The following is a 26828-nucleotide window of genomic DNA, read 5'->3' on the forward strand; positions in this document are numbered from 1 at the left end:
TGTCAAACACCACCGAGGGACATAAACAGCTTTTTGTATGAAGGATCGGCGCGTACAGAGGTCATCTGACAGTGTCGTCTGACATGGTGGTGCTGATGGTAGTTGGAATCTGCCACTGTGTGTGTGTGTGTGTGTGTGTGTGTGTGTGTGTGTGTGTGTGTGTGTGTGTGTGTGTGTGTGTGCTGAGGTGTCTGATATGTGTGAATGGCTTTTTTTTTTTTTAACAGGGAAGGATTTGGCGGTGGGCTACTGTTCTCTGTTGTCACTCTCACTCTGTGTCTCGGCCTCTGGATTGTGATCAGGCACAGCATGCCGACACGTAGTACAACACCAGGAAAACAGATGATTGAGATGTAGTGTGCTGTGACAGAGTGAAAATAGTACTACATGATTGGCAGGTAATTATTAAATCAAGAAAATGTAGGTACAATGATCTTTTCTCACTGGTAAGTAAGAGAAACTGGGCGATTTGACTTCAGTTGACAATGTTCCAACTACTAACAGAACAAAATGTATATCAAAAAACAAACATAATACAAGTGGTTTTAATTGGGGGAAACATCAAGCAAACATTGAGCATTGTGTTTACGATCATTACTCCTACTAACTGGGGGCGGTGGGGAAAATTAACAGCGATAAGACAAGTACTAACCACATCACGCTTAGTGCCCAGAATATTCTCTGCAAAGAAAACACAGGCGGATGAATTATGTGCAACTGTAACCAAAAAAGAGGAGTTTATTTTCTTAAGGTAGCACAAGGCGCGGCCACGCTGCCACTGGTTGGCGCTCGATGAGTGGAGAGCTCCACAACATCACAGGAGCAGAGATGCTATCTGTCTGCAGTTATGCTGCCGAGCTTCCAATAAAAACAGACTGCTGGATGTAAAGGCTTTGAGCAAATCCATCACCGGTGACTAAATATCTGCTGCGAGGAAACGGAGCCAGGACGCAGCTGGTTTGAGCCTGGCCGCCAGATTTTAGTCTGATTTTGAGCTTCTGTTAAACAAGTAGAAAGAATCTCTCACAGCATCCAGCGGCTCCACCATCGGACTGGAGACTATTTAAACAAAGTGTGACGATCAAAGCAACGGTGGCTCAAAAATTGTTTGTTAGAAGTGTGAACAATTCAAATGAGCATTTTAACAAAAATACACTTAACAGCTACGGGACTATTTGCTTGATTAAACACTTTTTAGCAACGCTAGCAGCTTAAAACTATTTGATGGATTGCCATGTAGTTTGGTACAGATATTCACGTCTCCCTTAGGAAGAATTATAAAAACTTTCACTTTCCATCTAGCGCCATTATCAGGTCAAACTTTCAATTTGTTCAATGCTTTGATTTATGGACAAATACAATGTTTCAGTGCTTTAAGTGTTTGTTAAAGCTTCAGTAGGCAACAATTGTTTTGCATCATTGGGCAAAAATTCCATAATAACCTCTCAGCATATTCAAATTAGACTTTTACACCTCCTCATGGCTCTGTTTTCAGGCTTTAAAAAATCTAGCCCGTGACGGAAGACTTTGACCAATCACAGGTCATTTCAGAGAGAGAGCGTTCCTATTGAGCGATCCTATTGGCCGTGCTCCGGCCATGAGAACGGTGCTTGGCATTTTTTCAGCTGATCTCAACATTGCTGCCGGGTCACAAACGTTTTAATTTTACAGCTAAACAGTACACTTTTATGCTAAATGCAGTACCTGTGAGGGTTTCTGGATAATATCTGTCATTGTTTTGTGTTGTTAGTTGATTTCCAATAATAAATATATACGTACATTTGCATAAAGCAAACATATTTGCCCAGTCCCATGTTGATAAGAATATTCAAAACTTGACAAATCTCCCTTTAAGGTACATTTTGAACAGATAAAAAAATGTGTGATTAATTTGCGATTAACTATGGACAATCGTGCAATTAATTGAAATCAAATATTTTAATCCTAATTTATACTAATTAATAAACAAGAAGCACTACCTTACATCACCTATAATGAATCCAACAACTCTGTAATACACCAATGAGCAGTGCTGATGTGATTAAATGCAATAAATCTTGCATCTTGCTAGTGGTGGGATGAGGAGAGCGACCAGAGCAGCATACCAGAGGTGAGTAGTAATCAGAATTGAGCTCATGGAGCATTGGCCAGGTGAGGGCTGTGGGAGAGATTGCTCAACATCCAGGCTACCGCAAGACATATTTTTACTTCCCTCTGATTGGCTAGCTCTAACATTATTCAGCATGCAGCAATTCTGGCAGTATTTACTGTACTGAGAAGTATGTGGACCTGAGAGTGCCAGTGGCAGAGCTGCTCATAATTGGACCAGCATATAATAGTGTTGGCTCATCTCGGCACCTGGACTTTCCCCTGTGGGGGGAGTTTGCATTTGTCAAAGTTAATCCTCAGCCTCTGTTTCTTTTGTATAATTTCCAAACAAATGAACATCTTAAAATCAAAGAGCAGATTTTCTGCACCATGCAGGATGGGGGGGGGAGTGTTATTTTCAGTCTTATGCAACATCTATTGTCATTGTGTGAAACAGCACCAGGCCTTCAGTGGAGAGGCGGGGAGAAGTGAGGGCAGTCAGCGTATAAGAAGTGTGAAGATGTAGAGGTGTGTCTCGCCTCAGGGGCCAACCTGCTGTTGTTTATCCTTTCCTCTCTTCACTGAGTTGTAATACTATCTCTCCCCGACTGTCTAAGGCCAGAAAAGGGAAATATCAAAAGGAGGAGGAAAGGTGGGCGGCAGCAAAACATGACAGGTGGAAGATAAGAAGACAAGGAGAACACTTAATTGCGCAAGGTTAGTCCGCAGTTTTGTTTTTTTACCGCGGCTCAGTGAAATCCCCCACTCTACTGGGCAAAAACAAAAGGGCCTAAGTGTCAGCTGCTTGGCGGAAACAGCAGATTGATTTCAGCCTTCAACTCCAAACATAGAGACCTCATTCAAGACAGAGAGGGCCAGGCAAGGACTCCAGGCTAAAACTTGTACAGAAACAGGAGCAGGAACTCGAGGAATTCAAGGACAACCTGTGTGAAGTGCGCTGATATACTTAGCCCCGTGACAGAATGAGCTGATAGTGTGTTCTTTGCGTGTGTGTGTTAAAGTGTTCCCACAGCGATGAACTAGAGTACAGTGAAGTTTCCGCACACACACAGGGTTTCCACGGCTACTGGGGACAGAGCACAATGCTGCCACGGTGACACTAACGATGACCGCGGCAAACAGAGGCACGAGTTTGAAATTAAAGTTGTCTTTGTAGAGGTCAAAGTGACCCCCATCCTCCCCTCCCTCCTCTGACTGGCACTGCCACAGGCTCCCTGCTTAATCCGCGGGCCTTTGTACCATCAGAGAGGCCTTATAGCCGGGGATTTACACGGGCTGAATTCACACGGTGGGATCATTGAAAACGCACCTATAAACAAAGCCGGCGATACAAGAATGCAATCACATCTCGCAGCCGTCAGCCAGCTGAGATTATACCAATGGGCTTCACACTTACTGTCACGAAAGCACCCCATGTGACCAAGCATACTGTACGCTCCCTCACACACAGACAAAAACACGAAGTGGTTTACTAGAAAGCTCTACGGCAGACATGACGGCTACTTCTTACTGGAGAGCTTTTGAAGAATGAAACCTGAGAGGAAAGAGGTGGAGGTGTGTATTCTGACATGCACAGAGAATTAAAAAAAAAATATGAGGTGACAGTGTGGAGATGCTGATAGCAACCATCTCAATGGTGCTCTTTGACTGCCTCAATACATTTCCAACTTCAAAAGAGTCCTCCTCCGCCTCTCCTGGGAAAAGTACAGAGATCTGGTGCATGACAGAGTGGGAAAGTATGCGTAATCTCTTGCGAAGTGATGACTGTTATGCGGACATCACATTCATTCAACACTTCGGCTCTTCAAACGGCCATTGTACAGACTCAGAGAGGATGCTGCGTGTTTTTGACTGCGTGAGGTTTGCAAATGTCTTGTACTTGTAGCTGCACATCAACAGTTTCTCATAGGTAAAAGCTTGGGGTTATTTAGAGTAATCCCTGTTTCTATGATCACAGTCTGACATCTTTCACTACGGGCATCGACTTGGTGCTACAAAAATAAAAACAAACTCACAGAATGAGCTTCACCGTTTTTCAACTTGTAGTTAAATAGAAACTTTTGTGAATGTGAAACATCGACTGTATATAAGTATATAAGGGTACGTCACCCATTGGTTTGTGGACTGACGTTTTGAAGCCTCGAGTTCGACATTTTGGCCGTCGCTATCTTGGTTTTTTGCAATCAGAAGTGACACAAGAGGATGGAGCTAAGTACAACTGAACGCTGACAGACACATTTTTAGGCGACAAAAATGTTAAAGTTGTAAGACGAAAACACGGACAACTCCCAGACCGGACAACAACTTCATAACGACCTGTCAATCACAAGGTAGCCACGCCCTTAAGCATCCCCGGCTTTATGGTCTATTTGACTCTAACTGGGACCATAATTTACTAAATGAACATCATGCTGTATTGAAGAAGACTTGAAACTAGCGATTGAGACCATAAACTCATGTTTACAATGTTTACTGAGGTAATAAATCAAGTGAGAAGTAGGCTCATTTTCTACTGTATTAGGAGGAGCCATTGAACGGAGGACAAGCTTTGTTAGCCCCCTAAGTCATATGAGACTAAATTGAACCGTATTTGGGGGATCCAGGCTTTTAATTGGTGCACAGCTAGAGCGGTTGTACCGTTCAGTGTATTTACTAATATCTGTGACTTGCCCAGCAAGCTACAGATACCAAGTTGTCACCCAAAGATCTCTGGGTGACTACGCATTAAGTCAATTTCTAGATATATTGAATCCCCCCCAAAAAATGACTCAAACAAACGTAATCATAGATCATAAACAGTAATTAGACTGTAATTGGAGATGTGTAAAACTGGTTTAACCCAACAGTTTGAGTGTGTTGAAGTTTCAGAATAAAGGAGTTGGTGAGCATCCAATTATACCTGCTTTGCCAGGATGTTAGCCAGCTCTGTGGTGGTGTGAATGAAGACTAAGAATGAAGGGCCTTGTTTGGGTTATCGTAACATACAATGAGCCCCAACACTGATGTTGTAAACATCTTTGGTTAACGATGTGAAATTAACACATTACAACAATAACTGTTAGTCACAGTTCATCCAACAACAGTTCTCGTCATGCAGGGACAGATGAGGACATTGTGGCCTCACCTATCATTTTCTCATCAAGATCTGCCCTTCTCTGTAAGTTACAGCACACAGCATACTGTTCTACCACTTCATCTAAAATTCATTTCGTCATTACCATAATGATATATTATGTTGCACCAATTATTTGCTAAAACACTATATATTTCATCAGTGTGTTGCATTCCCTTTTCAGTCGTGCCTGCATCTTTTCTATTTGTATTTTCACAGATTTAAAAATACTATTATAAAGATCTTGCATATCCAAAACTAGAATTACCGCATCGTGGTTTCATGCCTCCGCCAACCAGTCAAGTAGCAGTTTACTTCCGTGTCAGTCCAAAATTTCATCACATCATCATTTTATCCTTTTTAGACATTTGTGTGAAATTGTCATAATTAGCATATGAATTCTTGAATATGGACAAAAACGTGTTTTGTGAAGTCACCGTGACCTTTGACCACCAAATTCTAATCAGTTCATCCTTGAGTCTAAGTGGAAGTTTGTGCCAAATTTGATGAAATTCGCTCAAAGCGTTCTTGAGGTATCGCTTTCACAAGAATGACCCGGAGGGACAGACGGAAAGACAGACATACGTACCGAGGCATAAAAATATTCAGCATTCATTTGGACCCATTGCAACACTTTAATAGAGTTAAATTAGGGTGGATGGCAATGGAAAGGTTCAAAAAGGTTCACTCGATAAGTAGTTTCGGTGGCAGAGCAGGATCATCTGCCAAATTGTGACAAGCTGGGCAGCATTCAGGAAAACAGGTGACACGTTTTCTCACGGCATTGGTACATTAAGTAAACAGTTACCTCAGACATAAACTTCCTTGCAACACTGCCTGGCACCGTCCCCAGTCCCTGCCTCCTCCCTTCTCAAAGTGCGGCTTTACCTACTTTGCCCTGTCCATTTAATTTAGACCGCGTTTCTGCTCGGTTTAAGAATCTTACAAATTCCATTAGTGGATATAGGATTAAGCATTAAGCTTTTTTTTAAAGCTGTTGCTCTTAATTAACTAAACAAACACGGCCTTCTATTTCACTTGACGTCTCGAGTGCTGCGGTATGTGCATGAGCTAATGCTAATTATTCCCTAACGAACAGAGCAAACAGGGCTGCTGGCTCCAGCAGGCAGTTTTTGGTCGGTTTTCCATGAGAAGACTTCACACGCGTGTATACAGAAAAGTAACCACATGATCTCAATTACACAGGACGCTAATTCAGGGTATGTAATTAATGGTAACAAATCCATACACTGGGGAAACTATTAGTATTATATAAACATGCAAACATAGCACACTGTTTTACTGTATGGACTGCATATATGCTCAACGAGTTACGCAAAGCTAAATAAAAAACAGTTGCAAGCTGATCTCAGAGCTGCATCTGGTGCAATCTTCATCTCTCTCTTCCAGCCGTGGATTCCGTGTGTGATCAGCAATCAAGTTTTGACATGAGCAGTGTTTCAGATGAGGAATGCACCACTGGGGCCTGCACAAATACAAACGGGACTCATGCCATCAGGCCCACTCTGCACAACTAATTAAAAGAAAGGGGATTTTTCCCTGAGTCACCGAGCAACCGGGGAGGTATACAAGGGGGGAAGACTTTCTCCCGATCTCCTGTCTGAGAATCACCTACGGCGGCGAAATTCCCCTTAAGTAAAGGTGGCACTAAGGCCCACTCAGCGGGTGAATTATTAGCCATTATAAAACGTCCACTAGAATCAAACAGACGCAACAAAAATGCCTTTTAAGCTATTTTTTTTAGAAAGTCTGACAATAGACCACAGCCATAAGAATACAGCACATGAAATGTTATGAGCGGGACACAAATCCACAATGCCTTGGCACCACATGTATCACCACCAGCATAACCCCAAGCACTAAATATGTACAGCTGCAAATATGTACAGCTCGTGCTGTGAAGCAACCATCAACATACAGGAACTGTAATAACAGAAGACCATTTATCACATTATTCCCGTGGAGCCGTCAGTCTATCTGAGTGAAGTTAACCCAGGCCGTGTTTACATTCCTCAAACTGCATGTGATGCTATCAGGTGGATGAGGGGGTGATGTTCAGGAGGGAGATGTTTAGGGGTAAGCTACTATCACCTCACAAACATGCAGCGATGCTCTGCTGAAAGCCACTATTTCATTCCTTCACTTGATAAAAGATGCACTTTTTTTTTTTGCGTATTTCACTCCGTGTTGGTTCGGTCCAAAGAGTAAACTGACATATCTCACATTTAATTCACTCTGTCTTTTACCCCTGTGGGTTTTTCTGTGATGTTCCGCGGGATTCATTCAAGTTAAATTTGCTAAACTGCGCAAAAGAAATGCTTGAGTAAACATCCACTCAAACACTGAGGAACAGTTGCTGCAGGCCCGGCACGTCACTCAAAAGCGCAGCCCTCAAACACCTCTCATCTGAGGAAAGTACCTGTGTTTAAGCTTTCAATCTGTCTCATAGCATTTACTGAAACAGTTAAAGGAACAGTGTGTAGGATTTCGGGGAACCTATTGGCAGAAATGGAATATAACATTCATAACTGTTTTCTTTAGTGTATTATCACCTGAAATTAAGAATCGTTGTGTTTTCATTAGCTTATAATGAGCCCTTCATATCTACATATGGAGCGGGTCCTATTCACGGAGTCCGTCATTTTTCTACAGTAGCCCAGAACAGACAAACCAAACACTGGCTTTAGAGAGAGCCTTTCAAATTTACTATGGTTACCTGGAACTATGGTTACGTGAAGGCCAGCATAGTTCTTCTACATGCTTGGAAAGGGAGGGTTGAGCGGAGGGTATTCAGTCGGGTACACACTGGACCTTTAAAGATGCTAAATACAGGATTGGGAGCATTTCTATTGCCTCTGGGACGGCATTATCAGCTGTAACCAGGGAGAGTGACTTCATTCTCTGCTCAGGTAGACATTACTCTTCTATATCTTTACATAGCTAATAGTTGTTTGATGCTATATTAATGCTTTGGATATCGAATTTAGCACCTTTAATACTGGATTACAATTCAACCATAACATAATGGGGCTCAATAAACAGCAAGTCATGTGCCATCAAACTGTATCTTCAAGTATCCTTGATTGATTGATTTGCTTTTGAAATGTCAGCTCTAAAGATTTTATTGAACAGAACAAAAAGTAGTTTTTGAATGTGGAAGGAAGGAGACAAGTCAAACGTACCACTGATGACTTTCAGCACATGTAGGGTTCAGGCTCACCGCCTCCTCGCCAACTTTCTTCCCTAAGAGGAACGAAGAGACAGACAATAGGTAACGATGCTCCACAGGAACACAAATTCAATCATTCACCCAGGACGTTCTCACACAACAAAAGAAGAGAGCGTGGATTAGTGGAGTCAAGGGGTGTGTTGACTGAGAAAACACAACCTGATATACATAAACCAAGAAACATCCACCGGGCACTGGATTAAAGCAATAAAAACAGATGTGATATGAAATGCAATCCAAGAAGAGAGCTCAGTTTTAAATCCTTCATCACTCAGTGGAAAGTGTCTCATTCCAGCTGCTCTATTAATATCTCAATGAATGTTAAATATGATGCGCTGCTGCTTTAAATAGCCCCTAACAATGTCAAATGCTTTGTCACAGGTGACTTTGCAGGAAGCACCTGGCCAGCTCTCATTAGAGGCACATTGACGAGGAAGGATTAGAGAAACAGGTCAATCCAGTCTGAACTTCAGTAGAATCACAAAACAGCCTCTGTTTGAGATAAAAAAGCATTATGGTCTACGGTACAAAGTTCTAGTGTAACACAAGACAAGCACGGGAAGTCCTTGTGGCCTGCTTTTAAAAGAGCCTTTGGGACATCAGCGAGAACATTTTTTTGTCATTGTGAAGATGACTTTAAGATGCTTGGTAAATTGTAGAGCTACAATGTGAATAGAAAAAATTAAAAAACAAACTTAGGCTATAGCTCTGGCTCTTCAACACACTGAAAAAGAGTAGGAGGAGATCATGAAATGCCACGTTTGCAAAGGTAGTTTGAGAGTATGTATGCAGTATCAACTAATTGTGCATGTGCATATGTGCGTGCATATTTAAATATGGGTGCATGCATGTATAGCAAGTATATGTATTTAGGTCTTGTGTATGTAGGTGTACGTCTGTATACATGCCAACTTGTGTTAAGGTAGATCTGTATTATTTGCACGCTATGTAATGTTATGCACATGCTCAATATATCATGAATACATTTAAGTTTAATTATTTTAAAACTATACCTGTATATGTATATTTAATAAGTATATTAAACATGGATCATAGCATCAGTCACATTGTGAGATTTTGGTCCTAAACTTCTGATACTTTCAGTATATTGATGCGGTCCGTCTTTGGCTGCTGAAGCTCTAATTCTGCCGTCAGTAGACTCCTCTCTAAGTGCAATCGAGGAACATTGTTTCTGATTGACAGCCACGGATTTCACGATGTTTCTCCATTCATCTGGGACAGCCCAATATCGCACAGTGTAAAGAGGCCTTTACATGCCCAATCTTCAATTGATGCACAGTGCTCTTTCCACCACAACAGCCAGATAGTTTTCTTAATAACCAGATTAATGTGATTGATGTGGCTTTTGTGGAGGAAAGGGTGCTGCACTGGACACAAATCAAGGATTTGACCCGCCTTAACGTCACTATAAATGTCAAAAAAACAATAATCAGTGGACGGAATGTGATGGCGTCAGCACAACTATGTTATCTTTACTTCAAGGCTCAGAGTCTGATCGCGGTCCTGCTTTACCTGAGTTTGTTAAATGGTGCGATGATAAGTATCTCGACCTCAATGTTTCCAAAACAAAGGAAATGATCAGTGACTTCAGATACAATACTGAAAACAAAGTTAGTGTCATACACGGCGAAGATGTTCAGATTGTGGAGTCATATAAATACCTTGGGACTGTGTTTGATTGTAAACTTAAGTTTCATATTAAAACGGAGTCTATCGTCAAACGAGGTCAACAGAGAATCTATTTGTTGAGGAAGCTGAACTCTTTTGTGTCAGCGAGAGGATCTTAACTAACTTTTATTGTTCTTTTATCGAAAGTCGTTTAACCTTTTCTTTTATTTGTTGGCTTAACCATTAAGGACAAAAACAGCCTGTATAGCATTGTTAAGGTTTGCTCCAAGATTACTGGAGTCCAACAAAGAGACTTGTGTTCCCTCTGGGAGAATCAGGTGGTAAAGAAGGCTAAGAATATTATCAGCCAACCTCTTCATGCTCTGTCTCCTGAGTTCTCATTGATGCCTTCAGGCCGCCGTTATCAGGCACCTCTGAGGAGAACTAACCGTTACTCCAACTCTTTTATTCCTTCTGCTATCAGGTTATTAAACTCAGACAGTAGTCATTTCATGTGAGATTTTTATTGACAGTTCCCTTACATGATAAATCATGTAACAATGTCTATTTATTATCTATTTGTTTTCTCTTTTTATCTCTTTATTATATTATCTGCTGTCCTTTACCGACCTCTGTTTGTCAGTTTTACTGATCTGTGCTTGACTGACCCGAATGCTTCGAAGCTTCGACCGTTACCACAGTAATCGACCTCTAAATCAGTATTCGAATGCTTTGTTTTTTTGTTTTTTTATTACATAAGTAGAGGTTTGTGTGTTTGTACAGTAGCGCGGCGAAGCTTCGAATACCTCTGAATATTTCTCACCGAAGCTTTGAAGCCCAAAAAATGGTGTTCGGGACAGACCTAGTATGGATATGTATGTAATACAATCAGGCTGGTACTGTATGGCATATGAGCACCAATTCAGACCTTATGAGTGCTTTAAAATGGATGCAACATGTAAAGATTACAGTTTATCCTATCTGGTCCATGGTAGACTGGTAGACTGTTACCACAGACAATTTGTAGGTTGGCAAACATCGTTTCTAGTAATTGTGGGTCAACAATACAAACAAACTGACTGAGGTCATTGCAGGAATACAGACTTAAATGGATTTGGGGTTTCCAGATGAAACACTGACATTTGGGGTTTGGCCAGCTGTGGTTATGACGCTATAGCACGTCACATCCACAGTGGGATGCGTAGCAAATGAGGTACAACACAAGGTTTAGTGGATTACCTACCAGTTGCTGCATGGGTCTTCTTCTCCTCCAGAGTGGAGCTGACGTCATGAACGTCACAGTAGGCTCGGATTAGCCGCCAAAGAAATGTTGAGTTCTGTCCAAACTACAGAAGCACATCAAAGTGTTAAGTTCTGTGTGGAGCTACAGGATTACTGACATCTATCAATTGAATGTATGCAGGAGTCAACAATCAATTTCACACACCTCCTCCCTCTGCTCCAAAAGGAGGTCAAGACTTTCCCTTTTGTCAGATTCAGCGCCGTGATGCAGACTGTCGATCCTCTCGAGGAGGACACATAAGTTGTCTGCAGGTTGCTCTTCATCCGTCTGTTCTGCATCACTTGGCTCTTCTTCCTCAGAGTCTGTCAGCGCAGTCATATACCTGAAAGCACAAACAGAGCACAATGTGTTGGTAAAAAGAAAAGCTGTATCTGCAGTTTGCTGTCAACATGTGCAATTAAACTTTGCTGATGTGGATTAGAAAGGTTGAACTGAACACCTAAGTGGTTCCTGCCATCAGCAAGATGTGCAACTTGGCCTCAGGAAGCATCAATAAACAGTCTCAATGTTGCCAGTTTCCCTGAATAACAAGACAATGTCCCCGTAACTCCATCTAAAACCATCTTCGACTTGTGAAGTGGAATAAAAACAAGCTAAGGAGTTTTTTTATTCAGATCAATCAAAATTTTACAAGCAGTTTTCTGCCAAGTGCTGATTATAAAGGATCAATCTTCACTGCCTGTTTACACATAAATGGCACCGGGTTTGTTTACATAAGTGGGTCACTTAATTGTTTATAAATACTAGCTGTTAAGAAACTCTTGACGTCTTAACGTGGATACCTAAAGGCTTTTCTATGAACACAGGGAGACTTGTTTGTCAGGGTGAGGCACGCAACACTTGCATTAGATGTTTTATAGTGCTCTTTCAACTACTGTTAAGTATGTACAAACACCCTAAGCTAACACTTAAGAAGTAGCAGTAAAAAATAGCTATATTAATGGTACAGGTAAAAATGAAAGACACAGACAAGGGTGAAAATATGAAAAGCCTCTATTAAGTGTTGGCAGCGGCTGCATGTGCGTCATTGGTGGTTAAGGGGAGTATTTTGGGCTGCGAGCCATGGTTCTGGCGGGATGTGTCAGAGCGAGCCACAGACAGAAACATCATGGACCCAACAGGTGCCTCGTGCCGGAGGCTGCTTCCTGACTCCACCCCACAACACACACCTTCAAACCGGAGCGCTGTGATTACAGGAGTAACATGAGGGCATCTGAGCTGAAGAGATTTGCTTCAGTCAAGAAAGGAACTGTCAAGAATAACGCGCCACGGCTGACAAAGTCAACAACACAAATGGAGCCGCAATGGTGCGCCGAGATGAAGGACTTCTGTCCTGTTTCACAGTAATAATAAGTCAGGGTTGTGCCGTTTAAATGGAAATGTATCATGTGCTTTAAAGCTGATAAATATTTTTATATAAACAATGGATCTAATGACTTGTTTTCCTCTGCCCCCAAGTGGCCAAAACATTAATAATGCAGGTTTAAAGTGAACCGATTTAACTTTTGCTGAACAGCGGCCACTGTGGTCACAAGTGATCATTACAAGACAATGGCAAATGATCAAATATAAGTATAAAAGCAGCACAAGTAGAGATGAGTCATAATGTTAGGGAGTTGACTCATTAATATCAGTCAAACGGCATTATCTATCTAAAGTTTGCAAACGTGAGCCACCATAAGCTGTGCGTTTTATTGCTTATGAATTAGGGCTGTAAATGTTAACGCAATTATAACGTGTTCAAACAAATTTGTTTTAACACCACTAATTTCTTTGACACATTAACGCAATCGATCTTTCGGAGGTTGTGCTCAGTTTCAAAGCTATACTGAAAATACTTGTATCATGTGAAACAAAAAAAAATATTGAATCCATTGGTACCAACCATGTCATACTAGCTTGTCACGAAGGAGGCTAAATAACGCTCCATTTTCAAAGGGGTCCCTTGACCTCTGACCTCAAGATATGTGAATGAAAATGGGTTCTCTGGGTACCCAGGAGTCTCCCCTTTACAGACATGCCCACTTTATGATAATTACATGCAGTTTGGGGCAAGTCATAGTCAAGTCAGCACACTGACACACTGACAGCTGTTGTTGCCTGTTGGGCTGCAGTTTGCCATGTTATGATTTGAGCATATTGTTTTATGCTAAATGCAGTACCTGTGAGGGTTCCTGGACAATATTTGCCATTGTTTTGTGTTGTTGATTGATTTCCAATTAAACATATATATATACATTTGCATAAAGCCACCCTCTATTTACCCACTCCCATGTTGATAAGAGTATTAAACCCAAACGTAAAAAGACAAATCTCCCTTTAAGGTACATTTTGAACAGATAAAAAATGTGCCATTAATTTGCGATAAATCGCGAATAAATATTTTAATCGATTGACAGACCTATTATGAATTTAACTTTTTATTTATAAAAGAAAGATTGTGTTATCTTCATTCAAAAGTTACATATTCTCCCTTTTATAAAACAGATGAAACTAGAGTTTCTGCCTTGAGCTCGTACGCGTCAAGTTACAGATTACATCCATGTCTGTCCAAAATGTCATCACTTCATCATTTTATCCTGTCAGACATTTTTGTGAAATTTTCATAATTAATAATGAATTCTTGAGTTATGGCCAACTAGAATTACCACCTTGCGGTTTTATGCCTCCGTCAACCAGTCAAGTTGCAGTTAACATCTATATCTGTCCAGTGTCATCACTTCATCATTTTATCCGGTTAGACTGGGTGAAATTGTTATAATTAGCAAATCAATTGAGTTATCAGTGTCACAGTGACGTACGTAAGTATGGAAAACCCCAAAATAGAATGCCTCCGGCCACGGCTGACGCTGTCGCCGGTGCAGACGCATAAAAATACGATTGTTCAAGATCGCCACTTTTAAGACCAATTAATGTGAGTTTAATAGATGCATTAGCCCGTAGTCTAAATATTTAGAGACATTTAGTGATATAAAGGGAGAACTCTGTTTCCTATGATTGTACTTCATTCACATCCAGTAGCTTAGTAGGAAATGGAGAATCGCTGTTATCGTAAGAGAAACTAGACTTTAGAGTATCTTTATTTTAATCTCCATCAGTGTTTATACTGTCATTTTGAAATAGTGTGCCAAAGCCGTTCTACAATCCCACTCTCTGCACTAACCCCTGAGTAAACCCTAAAACCTGCAGGCAAGGCTCAAACCATTTATTGGCCAACACACCCCAGCTTAAATAACAACCTGAAATGTGTTTAGTCTGACTGTTGTGGTCTTCCTTTTTGTCTGCCCGCACCATATTATAGAGCACTGCCTTGCAACAGACAGGCCTGGCAGTCAACTGCAGCAAGAGAGTCACATTATAGGACTCGTGTCATTCATTCATTCCCTAATTCATTCATCCTTTTGTCTTTTTATTCATTCAGCAGTCCGTTTTCCCCTCCCTCCCTGCAGTCATTTACTCAGTGGAGCTGGTGAGGCAGGCAGCAGCGTACTGAGTGATAAGCGCATTCCTGTCACGCCATTACACGGCTCATGAATCACCTGAGTTGAAAGAAAAAGAAGCTAAGGATCTATTTGTATTACTGTGTGTGTTTATGTAATGTATATATGTTTGTGCAGGAACCATTATTGCCCCTGCAACGTTGCCAGCAGTGCTCTGAAAGAACAAGTCTAAATATTGTCTTTAGCATTTCAACGCTGACTAAGTACATAATATACCAGCAGGCCCGTCTATGACTCACGCATGACACTAAATTGTATTATTTTATGCAGGTAAATTCAGTTTGTTAGGGCAGAAAAAATTGTTCTTATGTGCAAAAAACATTTACAAGACCACACAGAATGGCAGGCAATGACCTTTGACTTTCTGAGCTGATACTCATGGTGCAGATTTAGTGGTTGACATTGGACGTGGTCATTCCATCATGATCAGCGCTGTCTGATCACGGCCGGATCTTCTCGGATCCACTCGGGTATTACACATAATGTTAAACCCAGGACCCACGGTAATATAACGGGATCCGACCCGGACTCAATTGACTATAAACCATGGATTCAAACCCAAATGGGTGCCGGATCTGGTCTCGGGTGGACCTGTGAAGACCTCTTATTGACACCTCTGGCCCATTCAGATATTCAATTTGTAGTATTGAAGGACCGGTTGAAGCATTTGTTAGTTAATTGATAAAAAATCTGCCAATTTTGAAAATCAATTTATCATCAGCAAATAAAAATATTAGCCAATTGCGGTTTCACAAATGTGAGCGGTTGCTTGATTTTATGTCACTTTTGTTCTGTTTGTTCACTACATTTCATAGACAAAAAAAAATTAAAGGTGCAGTGTGTAGGATTTGGCGTCATCTAATGGTGTGGTTGCAGATTGAGTAACTCTGCGGCTCACGTTACCGCAGTTTTACAAGTGTGTCGGAGAACTACTTACCTTCAGGTAACGTAATAACACAAAAGTCTCTCTCTAGAGCCAGTGTTTGGTTTGTCCGTTCTGGGCTACTGTAGAAACATGGTGGAGCAACATGACGGACACCGTGAAGAGGACCCGCTCCCTATGTAGATAGGAAGGGCTCATGCTAAGCTAACGAAAACACAATGATTCTTAATTTCAGGTGATTAAAAACATGGTCATGAATGAATTAATGAAAATTAATAATTCAAAAATGCTAGATTAATTGATAATGAACATGATTGATGCGGCATTTACCTCTATGGACACATATCCTAAATAAAGGCATTCCAGTAATATAGTTTATCTAACTATACGAGAGGTATATCAACACTGATGATTGAAAGAAACCTCTGAATAATAAGCCAAGCTCATTATACTAGGTCAGTGCCAGGATCAGTAAATGTGTTGCTTGTATAAAAACACTGCATTTGGCTTTATCTTCCACTTTGTATTCAGTGACAAGAAACAGTATAATACATCAACCCATGCGGTGTCCAACCTTGTAACACTAAACACTTGGTAAAGTCAAAGACTGTAAAGCTTTAACCTTCGTTTTCAACAGGCTGTGTGCTCACTAGAGGAGATCAGCCATTCAGTGCACAGACCCCAAGGGGCAACGAAGGGATCTCTCAATAGAGCTTAGCAATGGTGGTCTCCGCGGTTACACAGTTCAAAACAAACCCGAGTTACCATCCCAACATCACCGGGCCTTCTAACATGCAGACCAGCTTATTCAGTGTGTGTAGCTGTGGTGACAGGACCAATGAAAGCCTGCTCTACAACAATGGCTGACTGACTGGAGAGAGTCCAGTTATTTATTCTCTATCCCCCCCAAAGGCTCGGCATCGGTGTTAAGATGTTAACTCCTAATGTCCTGATCAACTGCTGAGTCACCTAGCTGACATCACTGGCTTTCTAACTATACAATAACTTTGTTGTGGTAAGTACACATGGAAAAAAAATGTCATTCATTTGTCACAGGAGTGTCAATAATGAATGCAGTGATTCATCTTCCATGTTCATGACATCACACCAGATTCAATTCTACTGGGGAACCATAAATAGCACTTCTCTTAGGATGTTGTAACACTGTTCTTTAAATAGCAGGAGGAGGAAACAAATAGTTTTGTATGTACACAACTCTATGCAAATTACATTTGGCTTGTAATTTTACCAAAAGGCAATTAGGCAAGAAATACTCCCACTCTTACAGAGAATGAATCAGGAAATGATTACAAAACAGAAAAGAAATATGAAAGACAAAGAGACAATGGTTGGTGAAGAGTGACCTAACGAGAAGTTTACTTCTCTAATAATAGATGTGGAAAGATAGCCAAGCATCCACACGCAATTGTTCATATAATCCAGGCTGCAGGTGAAGACAATGCTATGAGAGCGGTGAGAGTGTACCAAAACAGTAAAGTAGTGAAAGGAACTGCAGTCAGATGATAATTCTCTGTGGGCTCATCACCGACGCTACATGTCCACCAAGATCCGGCGAGGACGCTTGGGAACGCGCTGCTCCACCTAACTCGCCATTCAAGTGGTGACGTACCCTATCGTGGAAAGCACCTGACTGGTCCCTGGTTCTCCGCTCGCGGCCTCTTCATAAACTTTCTGTTATTCAATCTAACAATCCACTAAAATCTATTTCTGAAAACAAAGTAGGTGAGAAATAAGCTACACCACTGCTGTCATTTAATTTTAAAACTGTATCACCCAGTTTGACAGCTCTGTTTCGTGAGCCAGGCTCGTCACGCTAGACGGACTCATTTGCATAAAAGTTGAGATTTTTCAACTTTATGCCGATGCAGATCCTCTCCAACTTCCCGCAACACTCCCACCTGCCTCTCCTGCTTTCCATAGGAGATGAATGGAAAGCGTTGAGATGCCCCTCCATCACCAGATCTGGTGGAAATGCACCGTAAGAGCGACACATTTCACATACTGTACAAGTCGATTCATCGCCAATACAAAAAATTATAATTATAGCCGCTTTAATGTATCACGGAAAAAAGGAGAAAACAACTCAGGGAGCAAGATCAACATTTCTTCGATACCAAAAATGTACATGAAGGAGCCTTTTACACTTGAGGTTGTAGGATCATAGAAAAGCCAGCATTGGCCACTAAAGCGCACGTGAATGGGAGATGTGGGTGGTCAGAGTGAACCCCGACAGATAAAAGGTCAGAGACCGGCCAGGGTAACTGGGGACACATCAGACAAGATGAACATGTCTGCTCTGTGTGCACGGTATACAATTCAAATGTGTTTGTTTGGCTAAAAGCCTTTTTATTGAAACATAAATCTGAGGATATAGACGTGAATGTCTCGGATACGGACGGCTGCGGAGCAACGCGTACCATGACGTCACAGGTTAAAGCTTTTAATCACAGTGCAGACAATGAGCTCCCTTTTCTCTTTCTAAACATTTCTGTGTGTGTTGATCAGGCTTGCCCCTCTCTAAACAAAACTCCGGCTTTAATCTGCTTGAATCAACAACTATCCAATGACACAAATGCTAGTTTTTTTGTTTTGGTTTTGTTTTGGAAAAGGAAAAAAGAAGCGGTAATGTCCTTGAGCTACAGCGACGTGATGTGAATAAACTCAGTGGGAACTGTTCAAGGAATTACAAGTTCCTACAAGACACTTTTAAATGAGGCCTCTGACAGCTTGGCACACAGACGGGGTGATTGATGGGTCTCCTTACCTGCAGAGAGGCAGCTCTGAGGAAGCCGTTGTGACACATGAGGAGTGAACGGAATAAACAGCTGGAACTTTCAACCTCTCGGTGGCTGGTTCTGCGTGTTCCCTGTCTTGATCGACACTACGCTGCTCTATAATTTTGACATTATGTCACACTAATTGTTCTGAGAAGTAATATGCATCATTACACAGACGAAGGTTGGAGCTACGCTGTCGTATCAGACTATTTGGCAACGCTGGTCACGCTTGAACTATCTCTGCAAACAAACAGGACAATGCTGATTCATAAAAATAATATTTTCTTCAATTTATCAACCTCAATTGTGCAACTAGAAAAAACATTACAAAACACGTGTTAATAAAACCATTAAGATTAAAAGAGCGATCAGCTCCAGGAGGGTATAAACAAGCCTTTTCCTATTCATGACGTGCATCTATCATAGTCTGCAGCAGAGCTCGCTGTAGGGTTTGTTGAAGGCCTTGTTCATACTTGCACAATGCCCCCTGTTGGAAATCTGCAGCCCCACTTAAGTTGTTATTTACAGTTTAGTAAGTTGAGCAAACTATACAATTGAAGATTTTCTCTCATTTATTAAATCAGTTTTTGAAGCAGCTAAATGTTGAACTGAGATGTTTGCAAAGTCACATTTTGCACCAGTGCACTAATCTTGCTAATCTTAAATGTATTCTTAAGGCTTTAGATTGCAGTAACTATTACCCAACCCTTAGCATTACGGCTCTGCGGGGATATTGTGAGGAGATATTGTGCTCCAAACACTTCCAAGCCGGCCGAACAGACATGAAGAGCCCTTTAAATGGATGTGAGGATTAGGGGTGTAGCTGGCTCCTCTAGGGGGAACGCTACACATTCCCTAAGGGGCTGGAATTTCTTCACGGCACTTTTCCCAGTAAACCCCACACCCTCTGCTCCAACAAATAACAGAGCGGCAGGAAAGGCTCTTTAATTATGGGAGGTGTGTGCGTGATGTGATTTCTTCTAAAGCATAATAACCCTGGCTGTAATTAAGAGCATTTGATGCGGCCGACGACTGTCACTCAAAACCTGTGAGCCACATCTGCTAGAGGGCAGTCTTACACTTCCATCTGCTCCTCCAGCCAATGAGGAGGGCGATGGTAACACAAGTAGACGTGGGTTGACCTGAAATGTTTATCTATTATGAAAGAAGACTCACGTGATATGGTGTTATTACCCGTCTATGAGCTGTCTTACTTCCCATGCCAACAAACTTGCATGACCTGCGGTACTTTTAGGGCAATATCTGCACTTTAAATGCAGAGTAAATAGTGCTGGAAAAAGTTAGCAATTCATCTTTTTCATATGATATATGTTTATGGACGCATGCATCTGAATATCAAGCATCTTAAACGTTATATAACAAATGCCATTAGCTTCTTTCCTGGTAAAAACATAAACAAAACAACAAAAAACAGAAGGAGACACTCGACCCAACCTTTGACTGGTATTTGATTCATACAGACGGTAAAACACACTCATTAATTATCCAGGGTGCACTGGATGTTCAGTTGGCCTACTTTATGTTGTTGTAGTTGTAAAAATGTGCTCCGAGGCAACTGATTAATCATTGCGAGGACAGTAACAGAGATGGGGAGGAGCCGTACAGCTCTGATCTGAGGCTCACCGAGCACACCTAAAAACCGTGTGGTTAGGATGTAAAAGCAGCTGCACTTCAAATACTCTACTTCCGACACAAAGGAAGCAAAGGTCAATCCAAGTTAAGCACCCGAGTGACGGACAAAAACGTCCATCCGAGTCCTCGTGCTACAATATCCAAACTCAGCACTCTCTGATTTGATACAATTCCTGAATCGAGCGTCATGGCCAATAAAAGCTGAAGTCTGCCTGACTGCAGAAAACATTAAAGCCTTGGCGTAATCATCATCATTTAACTGTTGATATTTGTTTTTATGAGTTTTAAAATGATAGTCCATTCAAAAGAAACACATCTGTTGTTTATGTTATCTAAGGCTGGCGTGAGTTCAAGGTGTTTGGCTGTTGATGGAGGTGAATGACGTGGGCATGTGGTGCTTGATTAGTCTGCTGTTCTTTGCAGCACCCGAGGCTAATGTACATACTGTCAGAGCTATAATTTAGCACATAAAACGAGCAGTTAACCTGGTAAACTATAGGGCCACGAGATTTTTGATTCACACACTGACACACTTGCCAAAGGCAACCCTCCCGATTTCCCCGGGAGATTCCCGTTTTTCAACGCCTTCTCCAAGTTTCTTCCCGGGCTCAGGCTTCTCCCGATTTATGACACATTTTCACACCTTTTTTTCCCTTTTTGTTATCATGTTGTGTTTCTGGCTCTGTACGGTGTGTTTCCCCGAAGACAACAATACAGCTACACCAAATGACGTTTCCTGGCATGCACCCTGATCGCCGCTGGGTACGGTGCACATAACGCTCGACAAAGCGAAAAGCCGTCGTGGCGTGCCGCAAGTAATTGAATATAACTTTCAATTGCTTTCAGAGCGTAGTGGTGCCGTTGTCGTATTGTGTCTGAAAGGGCCTTCAGTGAGTGAGCGATGGAGAGAGAAATGGAGAGTACTAACAGAAAGAAATACTCAAGAAGGGGCAACAAATTTATCAAATGAATGAATGAAAAACGATGAATATTAGTTTATGCCAGAGGGGCGAATTATTCTGTGTTAACTCCTGAGAATTTGAGTACAATTTGAAGTATTTAACATAGAAATGTTGTTGCAGTGTACTTATTATTTTGTTATTTTCATTCATTAAATGTCACCAGAATGCAGGAAACTCAGTCACTGTAACTTTTTTGGGGGAGGACCTCCAGAAAAATGTGGTTACCTTGAGCTTGCAAGTGTGCACACTGATCAACGGATGAGATTGTTAAAGTGGAAATCAACCTCCATGAAAACAATTTACAGTTTGCCAGATATTTATCTGTTGCTTCTACATCTTCTGTTTATCTGCTGGAATTATTTACATCAAGAAAAGACCAGAGCCTGATGACATTTTGTGGCTGAAGCTGATATTGATAATTCACAGAAAAAAAGACAGTAACAAAGATACATACCATAGACAGACATTTACAGCTTTTCCAAAACCTTTTACACCAACATCTGCTCATCAGTTGTCTGCTGTCACTGCGTCAACTCATGAGCAGCAGCTAAGTATTGTAAACAGTGGAGTCTGCTGGACAAACTATGTAGTGATGACACTGACTCTAAATTATTACAAGCACCGTTTCGGCACCATGACCTGAAAGTTGTATTCATTTGATATCAGCATCCATATACGAATGTCAGTATGTGTGAAAAGACAACTTGATTAGTAGGTGAAATAGTGCATTTCATGAATGGTCGCACTTTGACCCAACACTTCAATCACCCTCAATTACTCAAGTATTTCTCCCTGATCACAGCTGGGTATGAACTAATCATTATAGAAACTACCTGCTTTAATATTCATAAAAACACCACAATGAGTCCATTATCTTTTGTTTTAATTAAGTGGACTACCTCGAACACATGCAGTCATGCACTGCAAATCCACTTCTGTGATAACCTTATTCTTTGTCACTAAGGGAGAATAGTGCAAGACACTGTTCTGAGCACTTTGGGGCAAACTAAAATTATAACTAAGTACACCTCAAATGATTCAGCTGAAATCGGTTGGTTGAGAGGACAGACACTGTGGCAACCTAATTTGTTCACAACCTGAAACTACAAATTGAAAATTAGATAAGGTATTTTGTGTCAAAGATGCTCTGTACTGTATATATAGTAAAATACATGTTTAAAGCAGCAGGAGATATGAAATGTTGATTAAATATGTATCTGACACGTTTAAATAGCAGTAACCATTTTGACTTTGGCACACTTTATTTTTCACAAGTAACTTTCTCCAAATACTGGAGGTCCTGATTCAGAACTATTATCTGATAACCTTATATCTAGGGCTGTCCTTGACCAAAGAAATTCTTAGCCAACTAACACTCATACGATTTTGTCGACTAATCGATTAGTTGATTTAATCAACAGATTTTTCACATTTGCACAAGGAAATTGCTTGTGCTGTAGAGTCTGTTAGGTCTAATATATATTTAAAACATGATATCATTTGTGTGCCATTCATGTGTTATGGACAGAGGGCCAGCTCAGACACAGAAAGCATGCATTATGGATTCCCTAACAGCAGTAGAATCGGGAGAAACATATATATTCATGTATAACAGTGTGTGATTTGAGCACAGGCACATTAATGATTGTCATGGGAGCACTGATCCAAAGTACCATCTGTGATCAAAGGTCCAAGTCTGCCATGTGAAATTAATATTTGGTTCACAAGTTAGCCAGGGACAGTGTGTGAGAGTGTGTTGTTAACATTTTGTGTTATACTTTGTGTGAGTGTTTGTAAATCCTGTAAACTTGAAGGCAATTGGTGGGTTCAAATAAAGACTTTAAAATCTAAAGTGTGTGTCATTGTGAGGGGGTCGCAGTATGACTTCTGTGGCTCAGAGGGAGGACATTTAGGAAAACGCATCTCTGTCACAGAATCTGTTTGAGCAAAAGTGAGTTTGGATAATTTGAAAGGATCTGTTGCGAGTGTAGTGAGATATGGGAGGACACATTTTTGAGAAATGTATCATTGATTGATAAAACTGGAATCTCCCAGCTTTTAAAGTACTCACCCTGCCTCACTCTCTGCTTCCTCTGAGCTCCGACCTCCAGCTCTGGCCCCAGCGATGCTGCCTGCAGCCCGTTTCCTTCTTGTCGGTGTGGTCCTGTGGAGAGGGCTGGCTCGCCGCGCCTCATCGCGTCCCCTCAGTTCCTCCCTGACTTGGTGCTGCAGCGTCGGCAGAGCGTTCTTCAACGACTTCATCTCATCCTTTAGCTCGGACACACACTGGATCAGGGCCTCAAGGCGCTCCAGTACCTCGGCCTGACCGCCGTGCAGACCTGGACCATCCACCATCATGATGCCAGGCCCATGTTCATTATTGCGGTTGAGGTAGAACCCCGGCCACGAGGCCCTTCGCCTCGACCTAAGGCCCTGGTAACACACCACAGCCAGACTGATGCCAGCCACTCCAGCCAATGCTCCCAGAACCAGCACCTTGCTGTCTGCCTGGGCCATCCTGCAGGCCTGCAGAGAACAGATAGAAATACGTTTTCATAAACATTTCACTGAAAATACATAATAGAAATATGAAAAATGTGGGATTATATAATCAATTAGTCTGTAGATCATGTTTTGCAATTGATCAAAAAATAATTTAGTCAAAAAAAATAGTAAAGGAAAATGGGCATAACAATTGTCCAGAGCCCAAGATGATGCCTTCAAGTTGCTTGTTTTTTCTGACCAAAAGTACAAATCCTACACATATATCAATTAACAATGACAAAACAATGACAAAACAATGATATATATATATATATATATATATATATATAGTAAGCTGTCACCCATGAATATTACTATGGATCCAAGTTATGGATGCACCGATACTGAATCGGATATCAGGCCGATACTGATTCAAATTCCTGGATCAGATATTGGTGACAATGGAGCCGATCTATTCAATAAAACTTTATGTTAATATACTATTATATACTGCAATTTTAATTCCTGTTTATGTTTTGACCAATGTATTGCTGCATTAAAAAGGTTTACACATGAATTGTAATTCCTGTTAATTTTGACGAATTTATTTACCACGTTGCTGGTGTGCGATTTATTATTTAAATAATAAATAACAATTCAGTAAATTTATATCTATGTATGTATTTGTTACATTTTGTTTTACAAAGTTAGGAAAGCAATGTTATGTTGCCTTACACATTAAAGAATGATCCCAGTCACTTCCACAAAGAGAGGCATACAGCTTATTCATTAAACACTGGTATAGGATCGGTACTCGGTATCGGCCGATACCCAAAGCCCAGGTATCGCTATCGGTAATCGCTATCGGTAATCGCTATCGGTATCAGGACTCCCTAGTGTGTATTACAAGTACAGTTCTAGTGACAAAAGTCTGCTGGCAAAAATATATTTTTCAGATAGTGACCTTCTACTTTTAACACAATGAATATCTCAATGGCTGACAGGAGCAGTGTACGCTGGTGGATTCCTTAGAGTTTACACACTTCAGTTATTTACATGAAGTGAAATACTGACCGCACAGAGTCTGTTAACTCAGTGTGAAGCACAAGGACACACTAACGTGTGGCTTCTCTAAAAAGAAAACATTATCTATGTTAGGAGGAGAGGACATCATTCTCCCTGAATGTCCTCGAAATGTGTCATTTGAACGTCCTGCCTCGATTCACAAACATTTACAGCAGCAGATACTGGAGGTGGATCCAGGTTTTGAATATGTTCCCTAAATGTTTTGTGTACAGGCAAATGGGAGAAGTTAAGTCTTCAAGGCTCTCTGCCAGAAGTGGTCTATTTGAACCCAAACCATGATCTTTTTCTAAGCCTAACCAAGTAGTTGTGTTCCCTGAACCTAAAGGGAACAAAACCTCAGAGACACTAAATGAATGCAGAGCTGTGGATTGTTTAATGGATGTTTTTAGGTTGTTTTATAATTTTATTCTCAGGTATTGTCTTATTTATTGTGGTATTTATCTAGTGTACTATTTATAGATTTTAAGGGCTGAGAGAGAGCCAGGGTAAAATGCATTTCACTGTACATTTAAATGCATATGACAAATAAACTGGAAACTTGAAACTTGGATTCCTGGCAGGAAGCCCTGAGGGCAGTGGCCATACCCTTTAACTCAACATGTTACCTCTGTCCTGCTTCAGGTGAAGTGTCCCTGTTGCTTAAACAAATGGTGAAGGAAGGCTAATACACGACTGGAAACAGACAACTCAACATACTGATCACACAGTGAGTGTGTTAGCCAACATAGAAACATTATAAAACCTATAAACACATTGAGTGATTTAATGTCTGACAGACTCTGAAGCATCCCTCATCCTTTATTAACTACATCTCGTCATTGTTAAGCTTAAATGTGTTGATTATCTGTCAATAAGAGAAGTCCTGCTGCAGCTAAAAGTCTGTTTGTTGCTAACACAGAAAAACAAAGTTACTCTTCAAGGTTAAACAGTTTAAAAGACATTAAATGTTCATTTTCAGTTAAAACAGCATCACAACAACATGTTATATTAATATATTATGTCTAAATAGCAACAGAAATAACAGTATTAGAGGTCTTACTGCACAGGTGAGACGAGGAGAGGCACTTTCTGTTGGCTTGACAGCAGCAGCTCACTGGTGTGAGTTACACGGAATGTTTTGACGGTTACACCGTGTCTTCGTTAGAATGTTCCGTGTGAGCGCGGGCGCCAGAGTGGAACGTTCCGGACTTCAACCTCGTAATGAAAATTACTTATTGGTGCAAATAAATCCTCAGCAAAAAAATTATATATGATTATTATGTTTATATGTTTATTTTTGTTTATAGCTTATATTGTATATTGGTAGAATTTTAATTTTTTTATTTTTATTTTATTCTGACGTTTTTTTATCTATTCTTTGTTATTATACTGCTTATTTATACCAACAAAACCAAAGCAAATTCCTAATGTATACCTCTTACACCTGGCAATAAACACGATTCTAAAGCTGATTCTGATTATAATTCAATTTATCATTAAAACTTTATATGAACTAAAAATAAATACAGTCATATTACCTTGATAAAACTATAACATCTTATTTTACTTGATTATAGTCCATCAGGAGAGTACTAAGATAATGAAATACTCAAAAATGACGTGTCATATAATAATTATATATAATTATTATAATTCAATTTATCATTAAAATAAAAAATGGTTGACCTAAAGTTGATCCTGTTATGACCTCCAAACTATTAAACTCATGTCATCACTTTTGCCTCACAGGTTCTTTTTGTTTGGTGTGGAGTTTTGCATGTTTCCAACAGGTGCGCCCTCCTTCAATCCAAACTGATGCATATCAAGTGAAAAGGAAACTATATTTCCATTAGGTGTGGTCTGCCTGAGCGTGTTACTCTAGATCTTTGATAGATATCGGAACTAGGGCCCCAGCACCTACATATACTGGCAGCATATGTAGCCCTATCCTTTATATGAACTAAGAGTTAATCCAGTCTTATTACCTTGATAAAATTATAACATCCTATTTTATTTGATTACATTCCATCAGGAGAGTACTAAAAGAATGAAATACTCAAGCTGGGGCAAAAAATGAATG

At 40.7% G+C, this 26828-nt stretch overlaps 1 protein-coding gene across 2 annotated transcripts in view; it reads right to left on the bottom strand.

Annotated features, from left to right (window-relative positions):
* Nucleotides 1-26828, bottom strand: part of rmdn2 (regulator of microtubule dynamics 2) — a 38074-nt gene that overhangs the window by 10240 nt on the left and 1006 nt on the right. The window contains exons 1-5 of one of the 2 annotated variants that reach the window (XM_074646828.1): nucleotides 25809-26250; nucleotides 23271-23725; nucleotides 11548-11725; nucleotides 11344-11446; nucleotides 8425-8485 (exon numbers count right to left, since the gene is read on the bottom strand). In XM_074646828.1, coding sequence (XP_074502929.1) covers nucleotides 8425-8485; nucleotides 11344-11446; nucleotides 11548-11725; nucleotides 23271-23716 — 788 coding nt within the window. In that variant the 5' untranslated portion in view covers nucleotides 23717-23725; nucleotides 25809-26250. Of the gene's footprint in view, nucleotides 1-8424; nucleotides 8486-11343; nucleotides 11447-11547; nucleotides 11726-23270; nucleotides 23726-25808; nucleotides 26251-26828 lie in introns of those variants that run through there. The other variant, XM_074646829.1, reaches the window with a different exon arrangement.

This window comes from Sebastes fasciatus, chromosome 9, assembly GCF_043250625.1.
Source record: "Sebastes fasciatus isolate fSebFas1 chromosome 9, fSebFas1.pri, whole genome shotgun sequence".
Taxonomy (NCBI): domain Eukaryota; kingdom Metazoa; phylum Chordata; class Actinopteri; order Perciformes; family Sebastidae; genus Sebastes; species Sebastes fasciatus.